Source organism: Ascaphus truei, chromosome 7 (assembly GCF_040206685.1).
Source record: "Ascaphus truei isolate aAscTru1 chromosome 7, aAscTru1.hap1, whole genome shotgun sequence".
NCBI classification, from domain to species: Eukaryota; Metazoa; Chordata; class Amphibia; order Anura; family Ascaphidae; genus Ascaphus; species Ascaphus truei.
This window is the reverse complement of record NC_134489.1, coordinates 9,458,568-9,472,930: the sequence shown is the minus strand read 5'-3', so window position 1 is coordinate 9,472,930 and position 14,363 is coordinate 9,458,568. Positions and strand designations below refer to the sequence as shown.

General features: G+C 41.7%; 1 protein-coding gene across 2 annotated transcripts in view; it reads left to right on the top strand.

The window, feature by feature from the left end:
• PRX (periaxin) overlaps positions 1-12,894 on the top strand; it is a 50,979-nt gene extending 38,085 nt beyond the window's left edge. For both annotated transcript variants that reach the window (XM_075606960.1, XM_075606961.1), the window contains exons 6-7: positions 37-230; positions 1,881-12,894. In XM_075606960.1, coding sequence (XP_075463075.1) covers positions 37-230; positions 1,881-8,270 — 6,584 coding nt within the window. In that variant the 3' untranslated portion in view covers positions 8,271-12,894. The remainder of the gene's footprint in view (positions 1-36; positions 231-1,880) is intronic.
• The last annotated feature ends 1,469 nt before the right edge of the window (positions 12,895-14,363 follow it).

The window sequence follows — 14,363 nt, the reverse complement described above, 5'->3', positions numbered from 1 at the left end:
TAAATTCTGACCCCAACTCTCTTCTCTTTCTCACAGGTGATCAGCTCCTTAGCGCCCGTGTCTATTTTGAGAATGTCAAGTATGAAGACGCCCTACAAATCTTGGAGTGCGCTGAGCAATACAAAGTTTCCTACTGTCTCAAAAGAACAGTGCAGTACGCCGATGTCACAGTGTCACCCTCCTCCAGGAGCGTGGAAGTCAAGGGTCCTAAAGCCAAGATGCCCAAAATGGTATGCATGTTAACACACCATTTCACTTCAATGTTACAATGTTGCCATTGTATCGGTTTCCTTGATGTAATGCTGATACAGAACAGCTTATAAAATAACACCAAGTTTATTAACGGAAAAAACTGTTGCTTTTAATACTATATCTTTCCTTGAAACATTTGAGCGGTTTTCTTTTGCACCAGTTTTGTATCAGATTTACACCAGGGAAACCCTGATACATCTTCCTGGAATTGAAATTCCATTAAAGGTGTAATCCCCCATACCTGCTTAATTTTATTGATTTAAGAGGTTTTGATCATGGCGACTGCATAGAATACCAATGTGGTTTTCTTCATCAAAATGGACTCTTACTATTTGATTGACAGCAGTTGACCTGGAATTGAACACAATGTCTACCTGCAATTGCACTGCTTCTGGGTCACCCCTTGGAAAGTGTAAAGCTAACTTCAAAAGCCTGATGATTTCCAAGGTGGCTGAAAACAGAATTAGTCTGGCAGCAATGATAGTTAGAGTCAATGAATCAGTGAAAATGAATAGAAGTATTGCACCTTTTACGGAGCTGGAGGTCTTGCGGCACCTGGGCATCTGAAATTTGCAGCAATGTGATATTATGAGTAACGTTCTTATAGCTGCAGCTGCCCCCCGATAACAAAAACAGCGGTGAGGTGCTGTTTCCATATGGCTCACCACTCCCATAAAGCAGTGAGCGCGATCGTCCCCTGGAAAATTAGCAAGATCCCGATGATGTACTTGTTGTGTCAGTAGGGCCTCTGGTGTTTTATGTCCCGTACCTTACCAGGTACATCATGTATGTATGTATGTCTTTAGTTATATTAATAATAACAGCATGTTCTTGTATAGCGCTGCTAGTTATACGTAGCACTTTACAGAGACATTTTGCAGGCACAGGTCCCTGCCCCGTGGAGCTTACAATCTATGTTTTTGGTGCCTGAGGCACAGGGAGATAAAGTGACTTGCCCAAGGTCACAAGGAGCCAACACCGGGAATTGAACCAGGCTACCCTGCAGCAATCTCAGTGTCAGTCAGTGTCTTTTACTCACTGAGCCACTCCCTCTCATTAATGTACATAGCGCTTCACAGCAGTAATACATGTGACAATCATATAAATAATAAATAATATAAATAACACATAAAGGGGAGAAGTGCTTCCGACATAAAAAAAACATTTAGGAAAAGGAGTCCCTGCTCCGAAGAGCTTACAATCTAATTTGTTGGTAGGAAGAATGTATAGAGACAGTAGGAGGGCGTTCTGGTAAGTACATCTGCAAGGGGCCAAGGTTAATGTATGAGGTGTTAATTATCAGCCATGGAGCTACTTAAGCAGGTGTGTTTTTAACGTGGATAGAGAGGGTGCATCCTTAAGCAGGTGTGTTTTAACGTGGATAGAGAGGGTGCTAGTCGGATATTGATGGGAAGGGCATTCCAGAGGTGTGGGGCAGTCCATGAGAAGGGTTTAAGGCGGGAGATGGCTTTAGATACAAAAGGGGTAGAGAGAAGACATCCTTTAGCAGAACGCAAGAGTCGGGGCACTGTAAGGATTCAGCTCTTCCCACCTTACTAAATATAGTTATTTTCACAGAGCGTAAATGCAATTAGGATTTACTCTGTCATGCATTTTTGTCTCGGCAGACTGTTAAAAGCCTCACACCAGTGAAGAAGAAAAAGAAGGTACCAAGTCAACCGAAGGTTTCTGGAGAATCTTCCATGGAAGCTATGAAAGGCTCTGAACTCTCTGCAGGGAGCATGGAAATTCCACAAGTTGATGTGGAGTTTTCATTCCCCAAGTTCTCCAAGTTTCGAAAAACCAAAGGGGCAACGGAGACAGGTGCTGAAATCAAGAGCCCAAAGGATACCACCAAATTGTCTGCTGTTGAACAGAAACGGACAAAGTTAACGTTCCCGCGGCTCAGAGTTAAAGAAGCAGCTGCTGCCGGTAGCCTTTCTGTGGAGGTCCCTGAGAGCAAAGTGGGGGCAGCATTACCAGAATCCAGTGCTGACATAAAAGAGAAAGACAGAGCTACAGCTAAGTTTGGAATCTCTGTTCCTAAAATGAAAAAAAGCAAAGGAGACGTCACATTATCGAATGTGGAAAGTGAAGCAAAGGAAGAGAGGTCGTTCAAGGCCCCACAAGTTGAACTTGATATAACACTGCCGACTATGAAGGCTGACACCCCAGAGATTTCTTCTAAAGAAAGTGGTAAAATGGGCAAATTTGGCGCTTCAGCAAAAATTCCAGATGTTGAAATTAAAGTTCCAACATCGCATATTGAGGTGGAGGGCCCAGAAATCAAGCTTAGCATGCCCCATATTTCAAAGGTTGGGATCTGTTTACCAAAGTTAGAAAAGGAGTCGGAAATAGCAGTTGAAGTACAAGGAAAACCCAAGACGGAAATAAAACTTCCCTCTGTTGAAGTAGCAGCACCAAAATTTGATATTGACTTGAGTCTTCCAAAATTTGAGGGTGGAGTTGAAGCAAAAATAGCAGGTGATAAACAACCTGAAACCTCCGGTAAAGGCTTTCAAATCAAAGGACCAAAATTTGGCATTTCGGCAAAAGCTCCTGATGCTGACTTGGAAGTATGTCTCCCTCAAGTCAAAAAAGACATTGAGGTAGAAGTTTCTGAAGATAAATTTAAAATGCCTTCTATAAAAGTCCCGAAAATTGGTATTTCTCCTCCCAAAGGAAAAGCAGACGGTGAAATGAGTGTTTCAGTGCCCAGAACAAAGCTGGAAGCTGATAGCCCTGATGGAAAACAAAAAACCATTATGAAATTGCCATCTCTTGACGTCTCAGCACCTAAAGTTGACTTTGACATGATGCTTTCTAAGGAAAAGTTGGTATCGAAAATCTCAGGAGATATGGTCAGTGAATCCACTGAAATTCCAGATGTGGCACTAAAGATGCCCAAAATAAGTCTTCCTAAGTTTATAACTAAAGGAGGTATACAAGAACCACAGGCAGAGGTCAAAATTCGTAAAATCCAAACAGAGAGCCCGGATATCAAGCTGAAAGGTCCTAAAATGAAATTGCCCAGTTTCGGAATATCTTTGTCCAAAGAGAAAATTGACACGTCGCTTCCTGAAATGGATGCCTCAGGCAAAGTGTCCAGGATAGGAATAGATGGGAAACAGAAATTCCCCTCTATTACGATTCCATCACTTGATATTTCCTTACCAAAAGTCCAGGACATTCAACCAGGTAAATTAGAAAGCAGTGGACCTACAATCAAGGCCGAAATCAAAGGACCAGAATTGGAGAGTACCGAAGGTCATGACTTTAAGTTAAAAATGCCCAAGGTGTCCTTACCCAAATTTGATATGTCAACAAAAGCTGAAAAACCTCAGATGTCTCCTCCCAAAATTGGAATTCACATACCAAAGCTAGATGCAAAAATTAAAGATGGGGACTTGGAGACAAAGGGTGATAAAATGACTCTTCCTAAATTGGATGTTTCTGTGCCAAAGATTAAACAGGTTGAACTGGGCTTATCCTCACCAAAAACTGAACTGGAAATTTCAGTGGATAAGCCAAAAGTAGGAGTAAAAGTGCCTAAAGTGGGGTCTGGTGCAAAAGGATTTGATGTGGAAATTGGAGATTCAAAGCTAGGACTTCCTTCTGTTAAAATACCCCATCTTGATATAGACATACCTAAACTTGATATTGACCTAAACCTGCCAAAAGTCAAAGCTCACGTATCTGAACCTCATATTGAAGAATCCAACAGAAAATTGCAAATGCCAAATATAACTTTTCCCAAGCTTGGCGATATAGCCAATGATATGGCTATTGAAATTGATGTTCCAAAGATCAAAGCTGACCTCATTAGCCCACACATTGAGGCAAATATCAAGGGGCCTGACTCTGAAGGCATGGATAAAGGAGATAATGGAGGAAAGATCAGCTTGCCCAAAATTGGAATTGGATTAGGAAAATCTGCAATGGAGCATGACGTAGAGATAACTGAAGGTGAGCTGAAGACAAAACCTGATGTCAAGTTTCCTAAAGTAAGAAAAGAAGTACCAGATGTAGACGCTGGGGATACAGAAGCCAAGATCAAGCTACCATCAGTGAAACTACCTTCTGTTGCAATCACTATGCCTAAAATGCCTGATGTGGACATTGACGCCAGCATGCCGAAAGTTGCACTAGAAGTTTCAGGTTCGGAAGATGTGGCAGGAGTTTCAAGCGATAGTGATGTAAAATGGAAAGCGCCAAAGTTTTCTCTTCGTAAATTTGGCATTTCTGGGCCCAAAATCAAAAAAGGAGAGGCAGAACTGAAAGCATTACAAAGGGAAGGGGAACTAGACACTGCTGTAAAGGGGCCAAAAATGAAAATGCCTAAATTTGGAATATCTTTCCCAAAAGCCAAGCATGAAGTTGATGTTGACATTTCTAAACCAACTCTAGATTTAAAAACTTCCAAAGGAAAGAAGGACGTTTCAGGTGCTCACGTGGATGCATCTTCTGAAGGAAAGGTGACGCTTCCATCAGTGAAACTTCCCTCAGTTGACATTTCAGCTCCAAAGTTAGAGGTAGACATTGGACTTCCAAAGGGCCAATCAAAGGCTTCTCCTGTAACTGACAAACCATCTGATATTAGTATAGATATACCAGACGTGAAACTAAACCTTCCCAAATTTGCACTGCCCAAATTTGGAAGCCAGAGCAAAGGAAGTGACATGGAGGTTGAAATGGAGAGCCCTAAAGTAGGGGGGAAAGTTACCCCACCTAAATCAGATAAAGGCATTGAGGCGTCATCTGGCAAACGTGATGTAGGTGGCGCTGATGTCAAGTTAAAGGGGAAAGAAGCCAAAATGAAGATGCCAGCATTTAAAATGCCTTCTTTTGGAATGTCAAAGAAAGAAGCATATGTTTCGGAAGAAAGACTGGAAGCTGGTTTCAGCCCCCCTGAAGTTAAAATAAAGAAAGCAAAAGCACCTGTGAAAGAATCAAAACTAGAGGTAGAAACCCAAGAAAGCAATGGAAAAACATCTTTCATTAAAATGCCTACATTTAAAATGTCAGCACCTAAGGTTAAGGCACCTGAAGTAGACCTTGCTATTAAAAGTTCTAAAGAGGACCTGTTCACTGATGTTCACGTGAAAGTCCCCCAAATTGCATTGCCTTCCTTTGGTATAAAGGAGGGCATAGGTGATAGAGCAGCTGATATCACTCTACCAAAAGCAGATGCAAAGGTAACACGAGGCATAGAGGGCCCACATATCCACATAAGTGAGAAAATAAAGATGCCAGCATTAGAAATATCTGCACCCCAGGAAGTGTCTTCATTGCAAATTTCAGTTCCATGTGTTAAACCAGAGGTTAATATCTCATCACCAAAAGCAGAAGTGGATGTTTCAGATGCAGACATTAAAGGATATGAAGGGGACTTGAAAATACCTAAACTGCCATCAATCGATGTATTTGCCCCAAGTCTGGAGTTGGGTATAAGTTTGCCCAAAGCAAAGCTGGACACATCTTTGGAACATAAAGCTGACCGTACCCCAGAAAAATCTGAAATGAAAATAAAGATGCCTAAAGTTGAACTGCCAAAGTTTGGGGAAACTGACGTTAAACTGGATGTTGAAGGAGCAAAATATAGAACCAGCGAGGCTGAGACAAAGTTGAAGGGGTCTAAGATTAAGATGCCTCACTTTGATATTTCTTTGCCAAAAGTTAGATCAGATGATGAAGACATACCATTCATAGAAGGAGAGATGAAAATGCATGGTTCGGATCTTGAGACAAGTGGCACAGAGGGAACATTCAGTTTGCCATCCGTGGGGCTGCCAAAAATGTCCACTCCCAAAATAAAGGCTCCGGAACTGGAACTTGATATCAGTCTAAGCAAAGATAAAGATTACTTGAATGCAGAAGACCTCTCCAAGACACACAAAGCTGAGGTAAGCAGTCCTGAAGTTGGACTGCCTGATTTCAAAATTAAGATGCCAAAAATGAAATTGCCCAAGTTTGGTGGCTTCAGATCTGGCAGTGATGAAGAAACAACCAAAGTAGGTGTTAAGACCCTCCCAACAGAGGAGGGTGGTGATTCTGGAATAATGGGCTTCAAAATAAAAATGCCCAAACTTCAAGTGGGTTCTCTCAAAGAGAAAGGCAGGGAGGACATCTCTGTTGGAGTGGAAGGTGACCATAAAGTGACAACGAAAGGAGATATGAAGGCTACAGACCTTGAAGCTTATAACCACAGTGGAAAGTTCAATATCAAGATGCCCTTCTATGGAATATCAAAAGGCAGTGCAGATGGTGGCACAGAACCCTTGCATCCAAGTAGAGAAGGAACTGAAATACATTTTAAAATGCCTAAAATGTCTATTCCCCATGTCGGATTTTCAGGAAGTGAGGGTGAAGGGCAAGGTTCTAATTTAAACAGTGGTGGAACCCAAGGTGACTTTAGATCAGATGCCAAGATAAAAGGTCCTAACTTAGAAGCATTGAAATCATCCAGCATTGAGGATTTAGAAATAGATTTGGGGCTGAAAATGCCCAAAATAAAGATGCCCACTATTGGGATGGCGGGTTGGAAGGTGGATGACGATATGACAATGTCTCTTGAGGAAGATTCAGATGCAAAGAAATCTTTGTTCAAAATGCCAGACGTGGAAATTTCTACCCCAAAAATTAAAGCACTCCCAGAATACGATGTGGACGGTATTAAACTGGAGCACAGTCTGTCCAGGGAGACGGAAATAGAAGGTCCTTCAACAAAGAAGAGCGGCAAAGACTATGGTGCAACAGGAGAGGATTCTGGGAAGAAATACAGAATGAAATTACCCAAGTTTGGAATCAGTTTACCGAAAGCCGTGACAGGGGATGTGGAAATTTCAGCACCGAAATTGAAAACGGAGGTTAAAGAGAGTGAACTCAGTATGAAGACCTTAAGTGCTGAGCATGACACTGATAAGCCTGAAGGCAAAGGGAAGATGCTCAAGGTAAAAAAAGCGGGTTTCGTACTAGGAAAACCAAAAGACAAAAGCACAGGCCTCCTAGAGTCGGATGTAGATGCTACTTTGGAAAGTGAAGGTCCAGAAGTGAAACTTAAGATGCCAAAGATAAAGATGAAGCCTTCCTTTGGGTTATCACGAGGCAAAGCAAAAGGGACGGATGTGAATGGGGAATTTGATGCTGCTTCAACAGACACAGAGATGCCAAGCCCAGATGGCACAACCAGGTCGTCAAAAATAAAGTTTCCTAGGTTAGGATTTTCCTCCAAAACAGGGACAGGGGATGATAATGTTAACGGCACCAGTACGTCCGACTCCCCTTTCCAGCTGAATGGGGAGAACGAGGTCTCTGTGCAGAACGGATCACAGGACGGGAGGATGAAAATCGGAAAACTGAAGCTACCAAAAGTGGAATTTTCCTCACCCTACAAGGCCAAAGAATTGGACTCTGAGATGAACCTGAAGTTGGTCAAGTCGGAAGAGCCGGATTCCAAAGAGGAAGGCAATGGGGGCTCTTTTGCAGCAAAATTTAAATCCCCTAAAATCACCTTTTCTGGATTCAAGAAAAAGGATAAGAGTGAGGAGTCAGAGGCCCCAAAGCACCTGGTGAGTTCTCCTGCAAGAACAGAGATGTCAACAATGGAAAATGTTGTGGAGGGAGAGGCAAAAACAGGGAGGGCTAAGATTTCACTGGGCTTTCTCTCCAGCAAATCCAAAGGGGAGTATACAGTCGACAATAGCGGGCTACAGATGGAAACCAGACAGAAAGATGCCCAGGGGGAGGGTGGCAAAGAAAAATCAGCGAAGTACAAGTTACCCAAGTTGTCTCTGAGCCCCAAATCAGTTACAGAGCTAGAAATTGCAACGGAGACGCATGAAATTGTGGATGAGGGATCTCAAGAAGGATTCAAGATCAGCATGCCAAATGTTGGCTTCACCACCCATCATGAGGAACATACAACAGAAGAGCACGATGGAGCAGGTGGCTTCTTGAAAATCACAAAGACAAAGCAAAGCAAGACAGAGACTGTGACAGAAAAAACTGTTGCCATCTAGAAAAGATGCCTACTCAGTCCAGGACTTGATAAAGCAACAGTGTTAATGTGTTGACGCAGCAGCTAATCTCTGCTCTAAACCCCTCAAGCATCCTTATATTATATTTCTGTAGAGATGCTAGCAAGACATCAAAGTGAAGATTACTTTTTTTTTCAGAGTAGCCCAGTTTAAACTAGCTGAACATAATACAATTTGACATAGGGTTTACATAAGACAACTTGGGACCGAATTTATCGTGTAAATGCTCTCAGGAGGTTTAGGGGCAGAGCAGGTGTATAATGCACAAGCACAAAGTGGAATCACAACTTCAGACTGAGATGGTGGGTAGTTTTAACTGTGCCACTTGCAATTCAATGCTTGTCAAATGTAGATAATGGTACAATAGTCTCAGAGACCGAGTCAGACAATCTGATTTCGAGTGTGAGTGACAGAGCCCAAGGTTCTAATTTACACACACAGTCCCAGTTGGCATTCAGAATCCAGGCTCAATTTGCATCAGCAAAGTCCACATGTAAAAATAGAAAGTTGTTGTAGGGTTTTGACATCAGACAAAAGCAGGGAGGAAATACATAAGGGTGATAATCGGCTGCTTTTTAGTTTTTCACTCTCTTGCCGAAACAGGGACCAGTAATTCATTGAGGGTTACTGGGCTCCCTGGCACTGAAGGGGTTAATGCAAAATCTGAGCCCTTGACTTTAGAAAAATCCTTGTTCATTTTTCTGATACCAAAGTTGCCAATTGTGTAGATCAGGGGGGGGGGCAACTCCAGTCCTCAAGAGCCAACAACAGGTCAGGTTTTAGGGATATCTCGGCTTCTGCACAGGTGGCTCAATCAGTGCCTCAGTCAATGACTGAGCCACCTGTGCTGAAGCAGAGATCTCCTTAAAACCTGAGCTGTTTGTGGCCATAGAGGACTGAAGTTGGCTACTCGTGGTGTACGTGACACCTGTTTAAACTAGCAGAGCACCTGTGAGATAATATTTCTCTGAGACCAACACATACGTAGAATTAAAGAAATGTATCGCTTCTGTCCCAAGACAGGGCCATTAATCAGAAAGCAGATTCCAGCGTAGACACTTTTCTTATCTTTGGAAGCTTTCTGCTTGGTTATTAGTGATGCTAACATCAATTTATAGAAGGTCATATGCTCATTTAGTGCAAAAATGGTGCAATTTTGCAAAACATTGCATCACAAATGATAAAAGAAGAAAATCCCTGTTGCTTTAAATGTTTATTTTTGCTTTTGTATGCGCAGTGTTATTTTTTTGTCCCAGATTTGCGCAAGAAAGCTTTGCTATATGACCCCCATCATTTCTTATTGCCCTGGTAGTGATATTTACTAGGCCTGTCTTGGTTTCACTTATTTGAGTTAAGGCCCATTTTTACAAAGCGGTGTCAAGCCACAGCTTATCTTACAGCCCATTCAGGTGACTGGATTGTAATGTGTCTTATGGCTTTGTACTGCTAAGTAAATATGGGCCTACGGATAAATTCTGCATACTCTGAAGCAACACTTTGGGCCGGTAACGCATGAAATTCCCCATTGAAATCAATGGGGATTTTTGGCCGCAAAACGGCTTCTTTGGAGTATATAGAATTTGCCCATAAGTATTATAAGCGTCTCCAATTTTGGGATCAGCTCTATTTAGCAGAAATCTTATTTTTAGTTCATTCAGAGCATTAAAAGTTGACCGCCTGAATGATATAATTGAACTTTTGAATGCCTCTTGCACTGGCGTTAATAGAGACCCAACTTCCAATGAATCCTTACTATGGCAGAGACAAGACTTAAACCCCGTGAGTGCCTTATTTCCTCGGCAGTGACAATAACTATACTTTTAGGATTACTCTTAGCCTAAGTGTGCCAATAACTGAAGTGCCTTATTGCCCTAGCATTGACACTGCTCATAATTGTCTTATTGACATTATAATTCACATGGTGAGTGCCTTATTGCCCTGCAATTGACAGTAACCCAGCCCTGAGGTGCCTTATTGTCTTGTTAGTGGCAGTCTCTACAGAGAGGAGACAGATCATTTTAGTTTTACAAGCTGTAAATAATTGCTTTAAAAAGCAATTCCTAAGAGAGTCTGATTAAAGGACATCCTTTAAACGAAGATACAATATATAATGTTTGCATTGTATACACTAATGGTATCACCAGAATTGTTATAGCTTTTCAATGGTTTCCCATATGGAAAATCTGTTCTCAGAAACCAGGTTGGCTGAATTTGTCTCTGATCATTGGAAGCATATTAAGTGCTGCAAGTGTGAAACAAAAAACAATGAAGAAACAGGACTGGTTCAGTCGGTGTTGCAAATCTGCAATAAAGGATCTAACGCCATGTTTACCAAGCAGTGCTATGCCATAAGACACCTACCTGTGCTGGAGGACACCTTGCAGCCCATTCACTCAAATGTACTTGAATGGGCTGTACAGTCACGGGGCAAACTCTTCTAGGACCAAAGTGAACTTATTCCAGTGAAATGTGTGAGGGGTCTCATCTGTGTAATTGATACGTTTTTACCAAATCTGACACCAAAAGTACATTTTATTTATGTGTTTAAATGAGACTTGGCAGTGATTTGATTTCCTCTGGTTACATCCTTTTGTGCAATGTCACTGTCTGTTCATATAGTGATTGTACGGCCGGAATCCCACCCCGCCTCCCGATAAGGACAGGGTGAGAAGGGTAAAGAAAACACTTGACTATAAACATTTTCCAATTTGGAGGCCCCTAAGAAATTCAACTGTCCAACTATGTGGGATTGCACCTTTAAGACATAACAGTGCTTAGTAAATATGGAAATAAATGTTGGCCTTCCCAGCATACCCCTTTCTCATTAAATAAACAGCAGGTTTTCTGTATCCTCCTTAAAATGATGAAGAACATGTGCATAATGTTTTATTTTATTGAAAAGCCATATTATTGGAGGCCTTTGTCATTTACAGATTGACATGCTCCTGCTTTGATGTGATTTTAAAGACAATCTCCTTGTCCATAGCTCCTTTCTCTGTGTCACATTATAGTCGGACATACAGACTTCAACGAGTCTTCCTAACTGTCTGTGTCACTGTGCTTTGGCAGACAAGGGTCAGACACGTTTCTTTTTGTCACAAAGTCAGCCTACGTTAAGTTGACTGACTGGAGAGCACCCTTTATCACTGCCAGGCTGCCGTGTGATGGGTTATGGACATATCTGTCTGTAAGACTGGTCCTCAGCATTACAGGACTTACTTTCAACTGTGCTGAATATTAAGGTAAGGTTAACTGCGGAGACCTTGTAGTTGGTTGCAAACCTTTATCAGTAAGGGAATAAACAAGGTCTGTACATGTGACAATAGTTTGTTTAAAGATAAGGTGGTGGAGTCACAAAAACATTGACTTTTCACTAAGGTTGAGACTGAAAACCCTTTCACTTTTAAAAACTGACCATTCTGTAAAACTTAAAGCCATCCTTTCTCTCTTAGACGACAATCATGTAAAAAGAAGATCTGGCATATTTTTAGTTCTAACAATGGTAAAACTGATTTTCTAGATCTCTCCACCATTCTTTTTAAAAAATTTCAATTTATTTCAAAGATGCTTTTTTTTCCGCTCCACCTTCTGTTAGCTAACCAAAAACTGATAACTGCCTTGAATTTACTTTTTGAAACTGTTTGGCCTTGGGCTCTTCCAAGAAGACGGAATGGTTTACATGAGCGTTCCACTTTATTCAGATTTTTTAGTGTGGCCCGAAGCTTTTAATGTGTGCATCTGTCCCAAAATCTGCTTCAGCCTAACCAGTCTCAAATTGTTCCTCTGTTAAATCAACTTCATCTTTTTTATTTGGTTCTAATGATGACTTCCTCAAATATTTGCTGTGATGTCACATCCTGCCACGCCACCCCGCAAAACAATATGATTGCTGGCGTATATCTGTGCTGCCCTCGGGATAGACGTAGTTTTGGATACCTCAGAGCAGTGATGGAAGATCGCTTACCTTCTAGGTGAAATAGATGCGTAGAGATGGACTTGCCTGGGATATATTGGTGTGAACTGTTCTTCTTGTCATCTGATGATGTCACAAGCAGACATTGAAATGAACCTGTGTTCCTGCTGGGGGATTTTTGTTTCGTTTTGTTTTCTGGAGGTTAGAGTAGCATATTAGTGTGTGAGAGTTTATCGCCCTGCAAACTGGTGTGGAATCTATGTTGACCCCTTTCAACTCCAGAGGGGACAACAAACGAAGATTAACCCCCTTGATATTAGAGAGGTCCGCAGTACATTGTTCCAACATGCATTGCAGGCCTCTGCAGCAAAAGGGTTAAATGTAATGTGTTGCTGGTCCCTCTGGCAGTGAAGGGGTTCATTACCCATCAATTACATAACATTCGTCATTCTGTGTAAACAAAGTATAGAAATGAAGAGATTACTACAAGGTGTATAGTGTCATGTTTTTTATTACCGTTATTGTTAATTATTAAAAATAAAGCGACCTTTTATTTGAAGTGCTATGTAGAAACAACCTATCGTTTTGTAAAGTTCAACTAACTTACCTGTGGCTTATGAATTTTTTTTTTTAAGTGACATAGTAATCAGAGCTTCAATTAAATTGTTTTAATAAACGTTTCATTGAAAACACTGTTTGCTGTATTGTCTCCACTTTTTTAACATGAAATTTCTATTTATTACAGTTTTAGTTTAATTTGTTGGGAGTATGAAAAATGACTGCAGTTTTCTCTCATCAGAACTTGTTTAGATGATTTCTTAGGAGTATTAAACAATCCAGAACATTTTTCATCCACAATTTGAACCTTAGCCAACATCGAAATGTCACACTGAGCTGTGACAAATCAGTTTTGTGAAATTTACACTATTATATTTACAGTACAGACAGATATTCTGAGTGTGGACAGGAAAATCAACTCATAGATAGTTAATAACTCTGCTTTGTCCATTAAAAGGTATCATAATGTGACACATTTAGGCTAAAAACATACAACAGAAAAGGTTCCTCTCAGAATAGATACCCTACTCTTTGAAAATAAGTATTAGTTCAGGTTTTGAAATAAGTAAATAACTGATACTTCATATTTTGATACATCCTTATCTCACTTTAACCACTAAATATAGCATTCACATAAAAATGGAGACTTGATTAAAATGGAATTGTGTCCTTTGATAAAGCATGGTACAAATAGTTTCTAGGGTACTTTGATCTGTTTGGGTCACTTTTCCTTTACAACTATATTTTTGGGGAAGTAAAAGTTTGCTTGGGTGTACTACACATTTTCTGCTTGCAGCTATGTCAAGTTTTCTCGCCTGTTTTGCCATGTTGGTGCATTAAATGAGGGATATGGTAGGACACAGACTTCTGACCAGTTCGAGAACTTATAAGCTCCCCCCTATGTCTGCCTCAAGTCAGTTGTCTCTGTCCTACACTGAATGAGGACCTTTCACTATAGGGCCGCTATAATTTTATTTCCCTGTCGGTTGGTTTGATGTCCCACGAGAAGAGATTCCAGCTGAGTGCCTGAAGCAGGTACTTTCTGCCCCGAGCCTAATGTGGTGAGAAAAGCATAAGGCCTCGTTCAGGGTGCAGGCTTCGGAGGGAGGGCGTGCTGACGTGCGTGCGGCCGTGGGATACAATGTATTTAAAGTGAACTGTGGTTGTCAGGGTAGCAGCTGCCCTGTCTCCGAAGCCCGGAGTTGACGCTGGCTACAGTTTCAATAAACAAAAAATTCGTTTTTTGAAGCTGCAGCAGCGTCACTGGGACCTCGGCAGCCAATGAAATCATTCTTGAGAATGATTTCAAGACTGCAACTTGGATCCCTCACCTGCCGTCTGTAGCCCCGCCCCCTCCCCCTCTGTAGCCCCACCCCCTCCTCAACTCCTCAACTCCTGAAAAAGTCTGCTGGGAGGATGAACACACATCGCCCAGCAGACTGCCGCCCTCCCGAACGCCCTCCCTCCAATTCCTGCCTCTGGCACCCTGAACGAGGCCTTAGACCTGGACGATTCCTCCCTGGCTCTGCCGCTTCCCAACTCAGGCGGCCAGACCGTAGAACACGTGGTTGACGCGCTCACACGGGGGTTGGAGTTAAGTCCTT